General features: G+C 54.2%; 1 protein-coding gene across 2 annotated transcripts; it reads right to left on the reverse strand.

Moving 5' to 3' along the window:
• Positions 1-2,175: 2,175 nt before the first annotated feature.
• Positions 2,176-17,670, reverse strand: PHF19 (PHD finger protein 19). Of its 2 annotated transcripts, XM_065878854.1 has the most exons (14): positions 17,473-17,670; positions 16,877-16,958; positions 14,388-14,483; positions 13,786-13,886; positions 12,975-13,123; positions 11,162-11,257; positions 10,340-10,408; positions 10,018-10,138; positions 7,781-7,848; positions 6,327-6,485; positions 5,623-5,710; positions 4,773-4,858; positions 3,694-3,789; positions 2,176-2,518 (listed from the first exon to the last, which is right to left on the reverse strand). In XM_065878854.1, the coding sequence occupies exons 1-14, from the start codon at positions 17,656-17,658 to the stop codon at positions 2,176-2,178; spliced, it is 1,740 nt and encodes a 579-aa protein (XP_065734926.1). In that variant the 5' UTR covers positions 17,659-17,670. The 2 variants fall into 2 exon arrangements, with proteins under 2 accessions (XP_065734926.1, XP_065734925.1); XM_065878853.1 differs by lacking the exons at positions 14,388-14,483; positions 16,877-16,958 and having other exon boundaries at positions 13,786-13,856; positions 17,607-17,658.
• Positions 17,671-19,361: the final 1,691 nt, after the last annotated feature.

Here is a 19,361-nt window from a genome sequence, read left to right on the forward strand (position 1 = left end):
CGAAGGTGCACAGGGTTATGATAAGGTCAGTTGGCAGTAATGCAGCTATTTTCAGGTACGAATGAAATGCTGGGGTGTGGAGTCAGTGTGACATTGCCAGGCCTTACACTGACCTCCAGGTGAGGAAGACACTGTCTCTGTCTCCCCCCCCCCCCCCCCCCCCCCGCCCCCACCGTCCTCCTCTTCAAGGCCAGAGCCTCTGGAGCTTGAGTAGAGGAGATGCAGGTACACTGACAAGCTGTGTTCATCCTGCACTTTCTCAGAAGCCTGGAAGGCAGGCCTGGGAGGCTGCTGTGTTCTCTGGAGCCAGGCAGGAGGCATCCGGTTAGGCCTGGCCCCGTACTTCAGGCGGTTGGGGGCTGCCTTCTCAGCTCCCCTTCCACCTGGCCCCAGTTGCGGGCTTCAGTGGCAGCAGCTGGGGAGCTGAGAAGGGAGAGAACTGGGCCCGACCAGCTTGTTCCTGCCTGGACCATGCTGGGAAGCAGAAGGAAGTGGGTGGGCTGTGTACAGGAGGTGAGGTCCCAGTTGAAAGGCACTGTTGGGGCTGAGGTTTGAGGCAAGGGGCATCTGAACTCTCTCAGGGACCCCCCCCGAATGCCCATAGATGGGGGGGGCCAGCCTAATGGAAAAACCAGCTCCAGGCCTGCTGCTCTCAGCTCATTGTTCACCCCCCTTCACCTTGCAGCCGGCAGCCTCCAAAACCCAGCCGAGCTGGAGGCCACAGCAGCAGTTGGCAAGGATGGTCCCCCTCAGGTAACACCCCTCGCCCCAGTCAAGGCACTTCTTTCCAATCAAGTGAGTCAGTTTCTAATACCTCTGGAAGCAGCAAAAATGAGGGGTCTCCTCCCCCTCCCATTTTTGGTCTCCCTCCAGGTGGGTCTGAGTTTTAATGTTGGTTCTAAGAACTCTATGTATATTCCCACTGACAAAGGCTTCCCTTTGAGGGGACTCAATGACTCAGGCCCTTTAAAAAAATCCCAACCTGCCCCAAAAGTGATTGTCAATTTCAGAACGGGGCAGGGGATAAGGAAGAGGGTATGATTCCCCCGTGCCTCCCTCTAGGGTCGCGGCTGGTTCACGGGCAGGTGCTGGATGTTCACATTGAGTTGCAGCACGTGGCCCCCAGAAGAGGCCCAAGGAAAAGCCATGGGCAGGAGCCACGCTGGCACCCTAAGGAACGTGTGGCTGTGTGTGTGTGTGTGTGTGTGTGTGTGTGTGTGTGTGTGTGTGTGTACACCTGGAGGCCGGGGCCCATGTGTGCCTGGAGGTGAAAGCACACATGCAGATGGAAGCTTCTGTGTGGGGGGGTGAGTCTGGGGGTGGGAGGCAGAGGAGACAGTCTGAGGTGTAGCAGGACACGGCTTCCTTTCCTCCAGCCTCAGGTTTGCGAGGCCAGGCCCAGCTCCATGGTAACAGAGAGGGATATGGCCAGGGGAGGGAACACGGGTCTCAGAAGCTGACGCCTGCAGCCTGCACTCGGCCTTAATAACTGGGCTCTGGTGCTGGTGCCTTCGGAAGCAGAGGCCGAGTCTCCTCACGCCTCAGATCCTGAGGGTCCCAGGGCCTCTGCCACACAGGCTTTCCAGAGGCATTCTCTCTCCCACCCTCACCACCTCTTCCCAAGGGCAGAAGGAGAGGCAGGAAAGTGAGAGGGAAAGGCTCCTCAAGGCATCCTCTTACCCACCTTCACCCGGTCTTTCTCAAAGGTTTCTGTTCTCATGATGTGGTCCCTGGGATGGGTCAGGTGTAAGGATGTCCAGTGGAGGGTTGGGTGTGTAAACACACACACCCAAAAGGGGAAGGAAAGGTAAAGGGACGCACTGGGGACAAAGACTCGGGCCTCAGGAACAGCCCACAGAGCCAGCAGGACGCTAATTCAGAGGAACAGGTAAACAGTTTGAGGGAGTGTGTGGAGACACTGAGAAGTAGCCAGCGGGACCTCAGAGACACAGGCAAAGAGGTGGTGAGCCTGAGGGGGCCGGAGAGCAGAACAGGCACAGTGGAGGCACAGCCCTGGCGGGCAGGCGGGCAGGCGGGCAGGCAGGGCTCTGGCCAGGCACTTGCAGCTCCGTCTTGCTTCCCTCCCCCACCCCAGCCTGGAGAGAACTGGGGAGCCTGTGGCTTCCGCTGTCTCTCCTTTGGTTTCCAGGACTGCTGGCATCCTTTAGGGGCTGGTCAGTAAGGGGTAGTCCCTTCCCACTCCACCAGGTACTGAACCTTGCCCTCAGGCGTGACCCTCCGAGCCAGCACCTGGTACTTCTCCCCACAGGCTAACCGCCCGGCTGCGCCAAAATAGTTGGTGATGGATGACTTGAGGTGGGACAAGGACGAGTCATCTTCACTGATGCTCTCGAACGTGTGGCTGTCGATGCCCTCGTCGGGCCGCTCAGGGCCTGAGGCCCCCTCTGCGCTGCTGTCGGAGGGGCAGCGTCCACCCAGCTCGGCCGCCCGCCGCTTTGCCCGCAGTGGCATGTACGCTTTGGCTGCCAGCTTCCTCTTGCGGCTGCCCACTGTCCGTCTGTATCGGAAGGGGAGGGGGACGACGACGGGAATGAAACGGGATTATCCCACCAAGTCCCTGTCCCTGAGCACTCCGGGCACCAGGCCCTGGGCACCGATGATCCCCCTGGATCCCTACCACAGCCCTGAGGAGGCTCCAGAGGAGAAACCACCAGCCGGGGAGTGGCAGAGCCCGGATTCAAACCTAGGTGTGTCCAGCTCTAAAACCGTGTTTCTTATGCTGAGGAGCTCAGTGTGGCCTGAGTCCAGGAGCACCATCCTGGTGCTTCCTGCAGCCGTGCAGTGCAGAGGCCCTGCTTACTCTGCCTAGTCGGTCACCTGGACTCACTGTAGCCGGAGGCGTCACGCACGGGTAGGGATGGGGAGGCAGACATGTGTCCCCTCTCCTCCCCTCTCCCCTCCACAGGGGCAGAAAGAGGCGGAGCGGGGGAAAGAAACTCACAAAAGAAGAGGTACACAGTCACAGATACTTAGGAACAAACCAAGACCCAAAGAGCTAGTGAGAACCGAAGAGAGAAAAGAAAATACAGAGGCAACAGCAGAGAAAGACAGAGATGTTTGGAGACAAGACATTCAACAGGCATTACATCGATGCTTTAAATTCTACTTTTTGCAAGGGCCTCAAGTATCCTAAATACAGTTAAAAGAGCCTCAGTTAAAAAGTTGTCTGTGTGCTTTGCAGCACCACCCTCCCTTTGCTGCTGAGGACCAGCTGTTGCCAAGCAGGCTGTACCCTTAGCTAGGCCTCCAGGGATTTCTGTGCCCTCTCCTAGTCCTTATACTTTGCAGGATGCCATTTCCCCTCTCCCAGGCTCTTTTCCTTAAAGACCCACAAGACAGACACCAGGTTCAGACAGCCAAGAACCAGGGTCAGGGGACCCTGCAGTCAGAGGCACAGACATTGCAAAATCATGGCAAGCAGAGGCCAAGAACCCCAGAATGGAAGAACCCTGGATCTGAAACTGCCCAGCAAGAGGTGTCACATAACCTGTAGCCGGCTAAGAGGAGCAGCCCGAATGCCCATAACTCAGAACCGGAGGGTCCCAGACCCTCACGCACTTGAGGGCGGCCAGGTCCTGAGACTCAGATGCACAGTGAGCCACACATCCCAAAGGGGGCTGGGGGTTCTGGGGGGAGCGATGGAACTTGAATCCATCGTGCTGGGAAGCTAACCTGGAGTCGTAGGAAAGGCTGGTGGAAGCGGAGCCAGAGGTGCTGGCAGCATCGGTGGAGTCCACGTCCGAGAAGAAGGTCTGGCCTGAGCTGGCGCTAAGAGGGAGGAGAGGGTGAGCCAGCCGCTGATCCTCAGCGCCCCTTGGGACCTCCCCGTCGTCTCCTGGTCCCTCTCACATGCATCCTTCGTCCCAGCCGAAGCCACCTTCCCACTGAGCTTCCCGCCACCACAGCTGCAGTGGCACCTCCTCTCTCCTGAACATTTCCTACCCATCCAGCCTTCAGAGTCCAAGGAGTCACAAAAGCCTTCCCTGACCACCCTCCCCTGGCATTGACATAAGCACTGTGACCGTCATTAGAGATGATAATCACCATGACCCCAGACACTCGTGCAACACCTTACAGGCCGGGAGTGCTTTCGTGTACAGGATTTTGAGTCTCATAACAACCACGCAGGAACAGGTGAGGAGGTTCAGAGAGGTTAAAGAATTTTGCTAACGTTACACAGATGGCAATTGGTAAGTAGGGGCTGGAGCCCAGGCCTGACTGACTGAAGCCCTTGCTCTCTCCTCCATGCCCACAGGAAAGCACGAAACGACCTTTAATAGTTCTGGAAATAAAACGATGGATGCAGCCCCTCCCCTTGGGTGTACCAAGCACGAGGCTCTGGGGGAGTACACAAGGAGCATCCGCCACAGCCTGGGGAGGGTTAGGGAAGGCTCCCTGGAGGAACGTGAATGTGGGGTGATCACAGCAATTTTGGTGTCAGGCGTGAGGCAAGGAGAAGTGGGAGAGGTAGGGAGGGCCGGACTAGGCAGGCCTTGAGCGCTGCCCTGCGGAGCTGTCCCCGGGAGCCCTGCAGGCTTACAGCATGGGTGTTAGGCTGCCCTAATGCAGACAGACCTTTCAGGCAGCCTTCTGCAATGCAGACCCTTTAACTCAGTGACCCCAAGGGAGCTTCCCTTCCCTCCAAAGGCTCTCTGCTTCACATCTTCCATAGCTAGAGGAATGGTGGTCTCCCTGCTTGGTTCCATCCCAGTCTCCAGAGCAGACCTCTCTGCCAGGTCCCTCATTGTTACCTTTTTAAACTCTGTATCTCATCCAGCGTGAAGTCAAATATGCTGGCTAGGTGGTGGTTGGTGCTCCAGGCCGAGGTAAAGTCACTCTGTGGACACAGGAAGGAGGGGCGGTCAGCCGGCAAGCATCACTTCCACCTTTCACAGCACCCTCCTCCCCGCTGAGGGCCGCACAGGCTGCACGGGGCCAGCTGGCCTTCTGAGGGTCAGACTTGTCCCTTCCTCTTTTTTCCAGTCCTGACCAGGGAGCCAGGTCATGTCGGTTCTAGTCCTGGCTTTGTCTCTGGCCGGTTGTCTGACTGTTCCATCTCTGGGCTTGAGTTACCTCAACTGCAAAAGGTGGGTAATAACCCCTTCTGAGCTTCACTCTTAAGAGGTGTCAGGGAGCGTGGCAGAATGGAATGACAGATGCGAAGGTGCCTTATAAATGGTCCATTGGAGACACGGCTAATGTTACTGCCCACAGCGAGGGCTTCAGTGAGGATGCAGGGCTACTGAAGAAGGCAAGAATGCTCTGGAGCCCTGGTTCTGGGCTGGGCTCTGCCACTGCCTGAGGTGTGACCTCAGGAGGGCCACTGCCCTCCTGGGCCCTGAGTTTCCCCACCTGGACAGTGGAGGCAAGGATATTACCTGCCCTTGCCCAGCCCCGCTCTGGGTTCTTGGGAGAACTTGGGGAGATGAAGGAGGAGTCTCGCAGTGCCTGGCCCTTCCTTGTTCAACCAGCTGTAAAAGGATCCTTTCGGGGACGTGGGAGAGTCCCCTGGGCCTGGGGGACTTAGTTTTCTGCACAGGAATCCCTAGTATGTGCTGACCCTGAGTGTGAAAGTGGAGAGTGAGAAAACGAGAAACTAACACTGGGGATAGCATCTTCCAGCAAAAACTTTGATCTTTTTCTTCTATAAACTCGCCTTTTCTGCTGCTGGAAATCATGAGGCAACAAACTGTGGAGACAGAAAAGGGAAAGGGTGGCCCAGTCAGAGCCTGAAGGCCCAGGGGGTGGCCCCGGGGGAGGAGTGGCTGGGCAGGGAGGGGTGGGGTCACAGCGTGGGGGTGGGCACAGGCTCTCCTTTACAAGGAGACCTGGGGAGGGGGGGGTCCTCTGGGGCAGCAGGTGTGCGAGGGTGGCGGGGTATAGTGGGCAGGCAGGAGAGGAGGTACTTCTCCTGCCTCGGGCATCCAGGCGCTCTGCCCCTCACCCCCCATGCCAGGAAGAGGGGGCTGGGCTCAGCCGGGAGCGCTAGGGACCCCTTACACACTGACTGCCCCTTGACCTCTGCCTCAGCCCTAAGCCAGCAAGACTGGGTCCCGTGATCTGGCTTTCCCTCCAAGCGAGGCCACAAGGGGCTGTGGCTGAAGGAGCGGGAACGTGGGATCAGGTCCCGGCTCAGCCACTGACTGGCCGGTTCAGGGTGCCTCCAGCTGGGACTAACTGGCTGGAGGCCTGCCTTGATCACTTGGATGCCACCACACAGCCCATCGGAGGGGGCTGCAGCCGGAGCCGGGAGCAGAGGACCCGAGGTCGGCTGCGGCCCCGGCCCAAGGGCCCCAGGCACTGACCCAGGCTTGCTCTTTCCTCTCTTACGCAGCTCAGAGGTGCCGTTCTCGGTGGGCACCAGGCCCTTGTCGGGCAGCAGCTTCCCGGGGGGGTTGGGCGGGACGCGGATGCGCAGGCGGAAGATGCACTTCTTCTTCTTGATCTCCTTGCCACAGAGGAACCTGGGGGTGGGCAGGGAGAGGAGAAAGCTCTGGAGCCTGTCCGTCCATCCTCCTGGGGAGGAGAGTCAAGTGTTAAAACCTCCCTCTCTGCCTCCCCGGACCCAGAGTGGCCCGTGGAGACACTGATTCCTCGAAGCCTGTGGGATCAGGGGCTCCAGGTGGCGGCCGAGAACGCAGCTGGCGGCTCGTCCCGGTGTTTCCTTGTCTTGTGTGTGGCTCTTGCTGCTCCTCCTCCCTTTTCTTCTCTGCCTCAACCAGCCCCAAGGCCTCTGCCTACAGGAAGCCCTCCTCCAGCTCCCCGTGGAACCCTGTGGTCAAAACACTGCATTCCACACCACTCTGTTCTCTGCTCTCCCCAAGGAGACTGAAAGCACCTCCAGGCACTTCCCTCACCCTTTCATCACTGGCTGAGCTGCCATGAGGCTGCAGAGGTGACTTAGCCACAGTCCTACCCTCAGGAGACCGTCCACAGAGAGGTCAGGAGGCCCCACGTACTCAAGTAGAGGGCTGTGTCTGGGCCCCAAACCGTGACAAGATGAAAGAGAGAGTGGACAGTTCTGTCTAGAGATGTCTGGGGAGGTTTCACAGAAGCAGGGACCGTGTCTTATTCACGGTGTCCTCAGTACCTACACAGGGCTGACACAGAGCAGTTCAATAAATAGTCACTGATGGAACAAATGAATGAAAGGCATCAAAGAGCATCCTAGGTGAAGAAAGAGTGTGAGCAAAAGCACTGAGTAGGAAAGCAAAGGGTTCAGAATGGCTGACGCCCAGAATAAATAAAGCAAAGGGTCCGTGGCAGAAGGTATGGGCAGGGTCTGATCATAAGAGGCCTTGAGTGCCATGCTAAGGAGCTTGGGCATTCTCTGTGGTGGTAGCGAGGGGCATGCCAGCCATGTGTTCTGAGAAGAACTCAGCAGTGTGGATGGGCAGACATGGGCTGGGGACAGGTGATGAGTCCATGCTTCAGTGCCTGGCCCAGAACCATAGATGGCTAGTGCAGGGGAGACCTCAGACAGCAGGGGGCCCTCAGAGAGCAGGGGTTTCAGCCCCCTATGGAGCTGAGTCCAGTATCAAAATGTGTCTGGCTGCTGGAGTGGTCAGGGGAGGCATCCCAAATGAAGTGGGTGCTCCCTGATCTTGAAGGACGGGTAATATTCATATAGTCAAAGAGAAATGGAGGGAGACCCAGGTGGGAGCATAGCTTGTGCAAAGGTTATGAGGTAGGAAGACGCTTTAACTGAAATCCAACCTGTCGGGGGGCCCACAGCACTCCCTCCCTTCCCTGCACGCACCGGCTTTTGTAACTGTTCAGAGCGTTGAGGAGATGCGGTCCTCGGTCCGTCACGGGGGTGCTGGTGAGCTACGGGGGAGCAGGGCAGAGGACAGTCAGACCTGGCGCATGGCATCTGAGAAGACCTCAGCCCGTCCCCACCCTCCCCTCAATCTCCTGATGCCCCGAGTCTTCCAGGCGAGGACCACTGACTTGTTCCATGATCTCAGACAAGTCTTTTCACCTCTGAGCTCACATCGCCATCTGTAAATGAGGAGCGTAACTCCTGTCCTAAATGTATCAAGAGCTTTAAAAATGTCCATGCCCTTGACCCAGTAATGCTGTTCCGTGGAACCCGTCATACAGACATGACACACAAGTAATGCTTTATGTACAAAAAAGTTCACCGCATCATTTTCCTAATGATGGGAAAGAAACTACATGCCCAACAGGAAAGAAACAAGCAAGTAAACTATGGTGGAAACCATGCAGCCATGAAAAATGTTGATTAAAAACTCTTTCATAACATGGAAAAGTATTTATGATATAATGTAAACAAAAAAAATGACTTAAAATTGTATATACTGTATGTTTTGTATACAGATTCATTTGTATTATTTTTTAGATTCTACATACAAGTGACATAATAGTTGTCTGACCTATTTCACTTAGTATAATATTCATGTTGCTGCAAATGGTAATATTTCATTCTTTTTATGGCTGAGTAATACTCCATTGTATATATACACCTCATCTTCTTAAACCAATCATCTATTGATGGGAAATTGGGTTGTTTCCATGTCTTGGCTATTGTAAATAGTGCTATGACCATTGGGGGTGCAGGTGTCTTTTCGAATTAGTTTTCATCTTTTCTGAATATATGCCCAGGAGTGGGCTTACTGGATCATACGGTAGCTCTATTTTTAGTTTTCTAAGGAACTTACATTCTGTTTTCTATAGTGGCTGCACCAATTTACATTCCCACAAACTTATGGTTACCAAAGAGGAAAAGGAGGGGGAAGGGATAAATTAGAGGAGTATGGGATTAACAGATACACACTACTATACATAAAATAGATAAACAACAAGGATTTACTGTATAGCACAGGGCACTATATTCAATACCTTGTAATAACCTATAATGGAAAATAATCTGAATATATATATATATATATATACATATATATATATGACTGAATCACTGCTGTATGCCTCAAACTAACATAATATTGTAAACCAACTATACTTCAATAAAAAATTGTAAATACCGTATATCTAAGCCCTATAAAAAGAAAAATAGACGTAAATGAGAGGATTGAACTCTGTGCACCTATGTGTGTTAGCAGTGGATGTTTCTGAGTGGTGAGATGCAGGAGTATGGATGGTTTTCTTTTAAGTGTACTTTCTTATACTTTTTGGTACTTTGAAAATTTTCTACCAGGAGCATGTATGATTTTTTTTTAATAAATCAGGAAAAAATTGTTTAAAAATCCCAGCTCTACCTATCTTTTAGGGCTTTATAATATGTATGCCTTTTGTAAATTATCAAACACTGTAAATGAAGATGTTACTATGTGAAGAACTTCTGCCGAGCATAAAGTTACTTTAAAAAAAAAAAGCCCTATTTCACTAAAGGATTTGGGGCAGTCAGCAGAGATGACTCACTCTGGATGTGGTGGAGAGGATTCAGAGGGTGTCATTAAAGGGTGCATGGCCCTGCCGTGGAAGTGGTTGGGGAAGCCCTGGCTCAGCTCTCTACCTCTGACATCCTGAAAGTCTCTGGTTTGTGACTTCACTCCGTGAATCCAAGTTCCCAGACCCCTGGTGATCTCTTCTGCTATTCAGAGTACGACCGGCAGAGGGCAGGCCCACTTCACTTTCCATCCTAGCCAGGTAATCTGGAGTGGGTCACATAGCTCTGTAGGGAGATCTCCTCCAGCCAGACTCGACCCCCAGCTCCCTACAGCTGAGCTGGTGAGGCCCTAACCCACCCACTACCAAAGCCTGGGTTAGGAAGCTCCTTGCAGGGAAAAGGCTCAGACGCCTGGACTCAGAGATGCAACGGCTCAAAGGCTCTGGGTCTTTGTCCCCACTCAGCAGCCCTCACGGACAGCCAGCGTTCCTGAAGAACTGTGCTCAGAGACCCAGATCCTAGTGCGGCGCCATGTGGCCCTGGGCAAACATCTCACCTCTCTGGACTTAGGGAACCCCACTGTGGAACGGATTCTCGCCATTCTGACGTCCCACGGTCTTGCATACCTTGCCAAGCTGCAGGAGCTCCCAGTGGTGGTTGACAAAGGCCAGAATCTCCTCAAAGTCAAAGTACTTCTTCTTGCTCTGCACCCCCAGGTTGTAGAGGGCCAGGTGAACCACATCGACCCTGGGCAAGGGTGCAAGGAGGCAGGCCCAGAGTGAGCTGGCAGCCTGTGCAGCCAGGGCTGGAGCATCCTGGGTCCAGGCTGAAGGGCAGGGGCAAGGCTGGGACCTGGTGGCTGGAAATGGAATTGTTCCCGGAGGGAGGAGGGAAGGGAGAAACTGGGAAGGGACAGGAGTGGGCCTGGGCCAAGCCCCACCCTCTCACCATCGCAGGGGCAACCTCTCGATGTACTCTGGGCCCTGGTTGCACACGGAGCAGAAAAACAGGTAGAACCTGTGGGTGGGTGAAAAGGGGGCCTGTGGTAGGAGGGGCTCTGACACCTGACCCTGGTCCAGTGCCCTCACCACCACCCCCCCCCCCCGCCCCACTTTCCCAGAGTCAGCATTGTCCTCATTCCCTCTGGGGAGGGGATAAAAATGGGGCAGAAGAGGGACCAAGAACTACTCCCCTACCCCTTCTAACCCGTACCTCAAACCCTTTCCCAAATATCACTGCCCTGGAGGGTGGCTGAGTTCAGAGTGAGCTGAACTAGGCTGGGCTGCAGGGACCACCCTCTTCCCCTCTGCCTGACACACACACACACACACACACACACACACGCACTCAATCACAAACAACGTGAGACACCAACCAAGACACACACAGTATCCTGTTTGACACACATAAGCCTTCCACTAGCTTAGCCCCCTTGGTTAGAGGCCAGATCAAGTCATCCATTTCCCCCATTGCCTCCTCCAACAACCCCGGTCAGGGCTGGGGCAGGGCCTGTGTCTCTCCCCCTTCCCCAGACACTTGAAGCGTCTGGGGCTTAGGGAAGGTGGGGCTGCGACTGGGGATGTGGCCCAGAGTGTCCCTCTACTGGGAAGGCCTCCTTACCCTGAGCTGCCTCTGTAGACAGGGACACACTGTCCCAGCCCCCCACTGGGGGTCTAGGGCCTGGCAGGCAACCTGAAGGAGTTGCTGCAGCTGCTGCCCCCATCCCCCCACCTCGCCCCCAAGGCTGAGCCAGACCAGATTAGCACCTACCGGTCTCCGAACATCATGGGCTCATTGAGACACTGGGTGCAGGCCTCGTGGAACCACTGCCTGCACCGGTAACACTGCAGCATCCGCAGGTACCATCTGGAGAGCCAGAGGAGCCAGGGTCAGCCAGGCCCACACTCCCAGCCAGGGATCAGCCTCAGCAACCTTTCCCAACACAAACTCGCTCTCCAGCGGGGGAAAGGGAAGAGAACTCACAGTTACTGAGCACTGGGCTGTACCGGGGGAAGCCCTGGCAGCAGGGCTTAGGCTATATCATTCGATCTCACCATCTGGTCAAACACGGGCCGCTGACCACACTTTACAGGTGAGTCAGAGGTTAGACAGATTGTTCAAGGTCACTCAGGAGGCAAGTGGTGGATGGTGACTCAAATCCTAGCCTCCCTGACTTCAAAGCCCACGCTCTTTGTGCCACACTGGAGCCCCCATCTCTGGTCTGTGCCTCACACACTGCTTCCCAAACACTACTGATGGGGAAAGGTTTGTCCTGGAGGCTTCATGGGAGAATAAAGGCTCCTATAAGCCCCTCACCTGGTAATGTATTTACCCTATCACAACCATTCAACAACTACTCATTGAATAAGAAAGAAAACCAAAAAGGTGCTTTCTTAATTAACAGTCAATGCTTTGTTCACACCTTGTCAGATGTGGTCCTTGGACCACCTGCATCAGAATCACCTGGGGTCCAGGTTAAAATGCAGAAGATTCCTTGACCCGTTCCAGGCCTACTCAGTCCTTGGGATAGCCCCTGGGAGACACATTTCCGACAATCACCCGAGCAACTCTGCCCAGTAAGCACTGAGAACCACCACCTCAATGCTGCAAAGGTCTCTATAAGCATTTCTCCATCTGTTATCCCAAAGGCCTCAACACCCACGGAAGGATGATGGGGCCGAGGTTATTAATCCCACTGGAGAGATGAAGTACTTCAAGTGATTTGCCCAAATCACCCGGCGAGGTCGTAAGCACAGCCTCCAGACCCCTAGTGCTTGTCAGCAGAACTTGGGGATGAGACTCAGGACTTCAGGGTGAACTGTAGGCTGTTTCCTGAGGGCAGAGGTTCCATCTCTCACTTCTGTGGTTCCTCCCACAGTGTTGGTGCAGTCAGCCCAAGGGAACAGGCTCAATCAGCCATGGCTGCATGGAGGCCCAAGCCCCAAGGAAGAATCAAAGACTCCCATCCTACATACAGTCAGGGTAAGAACCCCCTCCACAGCGTCCCCAAGGTATTCCCCCCAACCCCTGCTTGCACACCTCCAGGGAAAAGGACCTTCATATCTCATCAGCAGCCTGTCTCATTGACTCTGGCAACGGAAAGCTTTATCTCAACGTCCATGCACCAACAGTAACAGCTCACAGTTGTTCAAGTGCTTACCAAGAGCCAGGAACTGTGTGAGCCTTTACGTGAACGACCTAATTCACCCACCGCTCACAACCACCACGTCACGGGGAAACTATGATGAGAACTGAGGCTCAGGGGTAGCACAGCTCTAAGGGGCTGGTTGGACACTGGGGGCCAGTCTGGTAAGCACTCTTCAATACTGCCTTCTTTTCCACGGTGCCCCAAGAAAACAACCACCACTCCCCTGCACCCCGCTGCGGAGAGCGCTAGCCCTGTGCTCTCGAGCCCCGCGCGCGCTCAGGTGTCATCCCCGAGGCCTGAGGGAGGATACGGGCTCTTCCATGGGGGTCTGGCTCCCCCAGCCAGCCGCGCCTACCCGGCTTCCCTGGGGCCCCGCCCCGCGCCCCGCCCCTCGGGGAGGCCCCGCCCCGCCCCGCCCCGCCCCCGCGGCCTTACTCTCCCGGCCCGCCGCAGTAGCAGTAGCATTGCTGCTGGTTGGTGCGGTGGGGCGAGTCCCACTCCAGCTCCTCGGGCTGGTAGGACAGCACCATCTTCACAGCCTGCAGGGTCCTGGCGATGGCGCCCTTCTTCAGCGCACCGCCTTTCTGCGGGAAGATGAGGGCCCGAGTTACCCGCGGGGGTCCCGGTTGGGCCACACGTGGCTCCCTATCAAGGCTAATGCCGACCAGGTGGAACAAGATATTCCAATGTAGTCAGAAACGCACAAAGCCTCTTCTCATCAATCCCAGATCCATCCTCTCTCTATCCCCAAGGAGCTGCATTTTCAATAATATTAATAGTAATAAGCGCAACAGTAAAAGTAACAATAATAACCAACACATATTGAGAGTGGGCGCTTATATGGATTTTCTCTCTTAATAGTGATTTCTCACTATTTGTTGGGGGCCTCCTACTCCTGACACCAAACCTGTATCCATTTAAAGAGTACTTTTTTTTTGGCCACACAGCATGTGGCATCTTAATTCCCCCACCAGGGATCGAACCCGCACCCTCTGCATTGGAAGCGTGGAGTCTTAACCACTGGACCACCAGGGAAGTCCCCAAACCTGTATGCATTTAACAGCCAAGGAAACAGGCTCAGGGAGGCTAAGGAACTGCACAAGGACATACAGCTGGTTAAGTGGCAGTCGCTGTCTGCCTCCAAAGCCAGGCTCTGTGACCAGGAGTGAGGCCCGGGCCCAGGGGGCCTCTGGGCTTCCAGACTGGAGGATGGGGAGAAGCAGGGTGGGAAGGATGGAGGGCTCACCCGCACAGCCAGCGCAAAGATGCAGCGTCGGCAGAACCAAGGTGTGAGCAGGGGCCGGTCGGCACTGCCCGCTATGGGGATGTGGCACTGCTGGTGGTAACCTATGGCAAAGGAGAGGGGGTGAGTGCCCACGAGGAAGCAGTCGCCCGAGGCCAGTCAGCCCAGAGGCGGCAGGCTGGGGAGGGCTGCGGCAAGTCCTAGGAGCTGTGTGCCTGCCAGCCGCCAGGGGACTGGCTGGTCATGCTCACCAGGCAGCCAGGCTGGTGTCCAAGCAGGCCACTAAGAGCCAGCATTGGCCCAGGGCGGGAAGCACCAAAGGTCTGGCTTCAGCCTCTGTGCCCCATCTCTCCTACCCATCCTCTCCACCCACGGGGGCTCCAAAGTGCATAACTTCTCTCACTTTCCAGAAGCCCCAGCTTTCCCCAAGGATCACCTCCCCGGGCCCTCATTCCCAGAGACTGGCCCCTTGTCACTCTGGAGCTCCAAAAGAAACAGGAAGCCAGCTAAGGCCCTAATGGTCTGGGGCGACGCAGGTCCCGAGCCAGCGGGGAATGGGGACCCACAGGTCTGGGCCTTCTCCATGCCCTGCTCATCACACTCACCCAGGCCACATTTCCCACAGATGAGGATCTCATTCAGCGGTCCTGATGTCTTCCCCAGGCAGATGTTACACTTGGGTTCCTCTCCTGGAACACCAGCTGAAAGAAAGAGGCCCTCTAGGGTCAGGTCGGGCTCACAGGAAACAGCAGTTTTAAAATTACATTCCAGGTGCTAAGCCTCTACTGAGTGCTGGGCCCCATAGGCCAACTCACTGAATCTCCCCGACCAGTCTGAGCTGCCTATTACCATTAGCCCATTCTAAAGCTCGGAGAGGTTAAGTCCCATGCTCAGCTGGTAAGGAGGAGGGGGGGGATTCAAACCCGCAGCTATCTGACATCACATTATTTGTCCTTTTCACCGTGTCATGCTGCCTCTCCTGCTTAATTTAACTTGATCTGTTAAAGTTTTTTATGTTAAATAATTTTTAAAAAAATTTTATTATGGAATAACAGAATGTTATAATGAAACGCCATGTTCTCATCAACAATCATGAACTCACAGCCAATCTTGTTTTGACTATATTTCCACTCACCTCCCCCCCTCCTGTATTAAATATTTCAGTACATATTGCTGAAAATTCAGGACTCTAAAAAAAAAATAACTGCAGCACCTTTATTGCACCTAAAAATTAAATTCTGAATATCAACAAATTCAGTTAGTGTTCACATATTCAATTGTCTCCAAAAAGTCATAACAATTTTAAGTTTGATCAATTGCTTTTAATCTACAGTTTCCCTCTCCATCTCTCTTTTTTTTTTCCTTTGCAATTTGGTGTTGCTGAAGAAGAAATATGTATTTATGACTGAAGGGTTTGAGTGAATAAAGTAAGATACATTTTGATTGTGTTTCTGTCTCATTTCCCCTAGCAGACGGAAAGTTCTGTAAGGGCAGAAAAGGTATCTGTTCATCTCTGTGTCCCCAGGACCTCTTATGGGGTGTGGCACATAACACGTGTTCAAGCCATGTTTGTTGAGTAAATGATCCCTGAATATGCTCCCAGGAAGGCGGGACCCACTGTGGGTCACAGTAAGTCTTCACTGGCTTAATGAAGTGATGGGTCAGTAACTATAGTGTGCTCAGCCTTATGCTCTAGGGCGACCCCAGAGGGCTGCTGTCCTACCTGTGATGAGCAGTGATCTGGCTGGGGAGCCACACGGTGAGCACTGCAGCACCTCCTTGGTGCCTGGCACACAGTGGGCCTTCTATTCATGGTGTGCTACTTCGATCCATGGTTTAGACTGTCTTTCCTCACCAGCCGGCTCCTTCTGCTTTGAAAAAGAAGGTAGCCCAGGAGAGGAGACCCTCGTTGCTTTGGATTTTTAAATAATACCTTTAGGGTGAGAGGGGCTTGGAGAAGCATCAGCCTGTATTAGCCACAACGTCTTGGAGAAAAAGGCAGTTTGGAAGCTCGACTAACTGGCTGGGTTCTGTGGCCTCTGCTTGGCAGGCTCTTGAAATCATCTCTTACGGTAACAAATTCTTCAGAAACAGCCTCCCTGTAACTCAGCAGCACTGGGCTAAGCATTTAACCACACTGTGAGGCCAGTACGTTCAGTCTCCTTTTCCTCAGATGAAGAAACAGGCTCACAGAGCTTATGTCACTCACCCAAAGATACGCAGCAGTAAGTGGCAGAGCTAGAATATCTTGGTCCGAGGAATACTGGACCCTAAAACCTGCCTCTTCCCCACATACCGCCATGTCGGTTCTCCTGTTAGAGCATAAATGGCAAAAAAAAAAAAAAGTCTCTTCTCTCACGGTAACTCTGACTGGTAGTGGCTGCTTGGAGCTCCATGTTGAAAATATACAAGTGTTGTGATTGATTAGTGATGTCTGTCATGTACATGGCAAGGAAGAAAGGTGGCAAGAATGCCCCCAATCTGTCATCTCTGTAAGACAGTATCAGCTCTCTGAGAGCAGGGATGGTACCCAACCCAGCTACCTTTCAACCCTGAAAACTGGTCTAGCTCCATCCCGGTAAGTCTGTCATCACCTTGCCTGGTTCATATCTGCTTGTTTGGTCTTTCCCCCATGAAGAAAGCTGCCTCCCTCGTTTTCTTACCATGCTGATAGGGGACACTGTGCTTATATCGAAAGGTGACAATTCTGATTGCCTGGGCCCTTCCCTGTTCCCTAGCCCCAGAGTGACCCAGAGCTTTGGGCAGCAAGGAAGCAAACACAGGCCTGGGACCCAAACCTGCTCTCCCAGCACCTCCCTGGGCCACTTTCTCCATCTGCCTGCCTCCCTCATGAGGTAGGAGTACTCAAGGGGATGACAGATGTCACAAGTGTGTTTCCACATAACTGTACAGCTGGTAATCCGATCAGCATCTCAGGTGCGCCTGGGGCTCCAAGGACAAGGCCAGGTGCCAGAAGTTAGAGACAGAAGGAGAGAAGGAAAAAATGGAGGGAGAGGCGGAGAGAGGATCGGGGATTGGGCTGCGGGGGGGCGGGGGGGCGGGGGGTGGTGCCTGAAATCACAGGAATACTCACCATGCTGTATGTCCTTCCACAAGACCCAGTATTTGGAGTTATCTTCAAAAGTTACAAGGCAGCTCTGCTTAGAACTGCTGACCTGGGGCAGAGAGAGGGAGGGGCAGTGTGAGACAGTAGCTGGGGAAAAGCCACTTGAACACGGTCTTCCTCTCCCATTTCTGTTCCCACAGGTCAGAGGCTTTAGACCTCTCCTTGTGCTGCAAAAAGGAGAGCCAGGCTAGAAGGGGAAGGAGGATGGCAGTTCCGGAGGTACTGCACACCCACTCACTGGAGTTGTGCAGTCAGGGACTGGGGGACGGCAACTTGGCGGGAACGCCAAGGACAGAACAGGCCAGGTGATCGTTTGTGATCCTCTCCAACCTGATTTTATTTTGTTTTGTAGGCTCACAGAGCACTTTTCTAAAGATGTTGGCCCTAAGGATGGCACCTGCTTTTGCAGGCTCCGCCTCCTTCCACTTTCAGTTTGGAGCGTAAGAACAAGGCGGGAATTTCCCAGCAGTCTCCCAGCCTCCATCACTGGTCTGAGGCCAAGACCAGAGGATGAGCAGAGAGATGCTGAGCCTGGGAACTGGGGCCAGGAAGGAAAGGTTTACCCTCTTGATCTTCCCGAGATAATACAGTCCATCTGTCCACCGGCACAGCACATACTGGCCCTCTGTCAGCTTGGACATCAGGTCTTTGAAGTTGTTCTTGGCTTTTGCCAGGGCCCCCTTGTTGGGGAGGTGGCTGGTGGCACCATAGGAGTCCCGAGTCCCTGGGTCCAGACCTCGATTCTCCATCAGCTTCCACTGACACTGGAAGAGAAAGAGAAAGGGGTTTTTACTCCTTACTTCAGGAGAAGGGGAAGGAAGGAAAGAAACAACCATTTATGTAACCCGTGCTACGTGCCAGATGCTTTTATCATCTCACTGGATCCTGCTGACAACGCTGTGAGGGAGGCATTATTATTCCCATTTTACCAGTCAGGAAACTGAGGTTTGGCAAGGGGAAGTGGCTATGGGGTCAGAGGCAGAGTCATGGTCCATAATCGGGCGAGCTGATTCTAAGTCCTGCTCTCTCCCCACCCATACCATGCAGCCTTCTAAATAGAAAGGCTCTCTCAACCAACCACGGAGCAAAATCTCCCTGCCCAGTGGGGCCTGAACCTCACTCCCTGGCTTCACAGCCAGAGGTTTTATCCCTAAAGCAAACATACTCTGTGTTCTCTGAGTGGAGGACCTTCTCCAGGGGAGCAGCGGGAAGTTCTCAGACCCCTGACCCCTACCCTGAGAGCTGGCCAGAGAAAACTCACCTGGAGAGGGAAACTCCTGGGTGGCTTGTGAACTGGTATAGACTTGGCCATCTGTGTCTTCTGCAATCTCCTTTTCTGTTCTCAATTATGGGATGATTTAATGGACACCAATTCTGGGACATTTAAACTCACTTATGCTTTTACTCAGATGCAAACCGGCTCCAAGCAGTGAAGTCACTGCCATGCCAACCTCTCCACATCTGTCTTTCACCATCCTACAAATGTGCTGCTCCCATTGCTTTCGCTGCTTCCTGCTAATGGTACTACTATGGTCCCCAGACCCCCAAGCATCTCAGACTTCTCCAACCGATGAGCTGCCACAGCAGCCAAGCACAGCGACTTCTGGCAACCCTACTCCTCTTTTCCATCCCCCTGTCCTGGTCTGAGTTCAGGCCTCACCTTGCCTGGGCCATTCATTCATTCAAGAACTGTTTCCTGAGCCTTGTGCTCACTCACCTATGCTGGGCACCTGGGATTCGGAATGGAACCACCAGCGCCCAGTGCTAAACAGACCACTCCCTGTTTCCTGCCTCCCCACGAGACTCTTCCACAGGGCCCTCAATTCCCATCTTCTTATTCTCCCAGGAACCTTCTGTGGCTCCCCAGTACCTTCAATGGCATTCAAAGCACCCCCCACGGCCCCCTCCTCCTCAATCTGGGCTCACCTGGCTCCAGGCCCCTCCACAGACTCTCCACTAAGCCAAAAACACAGCATCCCTCTGTTCCCTGCACCCGCTACTCTGGTGCCCTCCTTCTCTGCCAAGGCGCTGGGCACCTGGTTTTATGATTACCTGTAGACAGGGAGAGAGTCCTGTGTTTTTCCCTGTGTGTGTACTCCTGTGAGACCGTTTGATGTCTACAGCCTTATGTCAGTGAGCATATGAAATGGAATACATGTGTGTGCATGTCAAGGGCCCTGGGGCAGGCAGGGCCTTGCTGGGGTCTTCACTCTCCAGATGGTGGCGCGGCCACGTCCCCTCTTGCCTTCCCCCCTCCCGCCCCCGCCCCTCCCCCCCCATTCCTCTCTTTTCTCCAGGGCAGAGCGCGCAGGCACCGGGCAGGGTGTGCAGTCCAAGTCTCTGCCTTCTCCCTGCCACCTGGCTCCCGGGCGCTGCAAGGTCCCTGCCCGCCGGGCCTGGGGCCCGGGCCCGCGGCAGGTTCACAAACTGACACTTCCTCCCCCGCCGCGCC

The sequence above is a fragment of the Phocoena phocoena genome, chromosome 6 (assembly GCF_963924675.1).
Source record: "Phocoena phocoena chromosome 6, mPhoPho1.1, whole genome shotgun sequence".
In the NCBI taxonomy this organism is placed as follows: Eukaryota; Metazoa; Chordata; class Mammalia; order Artiodactyla; family Phocoenidae; genus Phocoena; species Phocoena phocoena.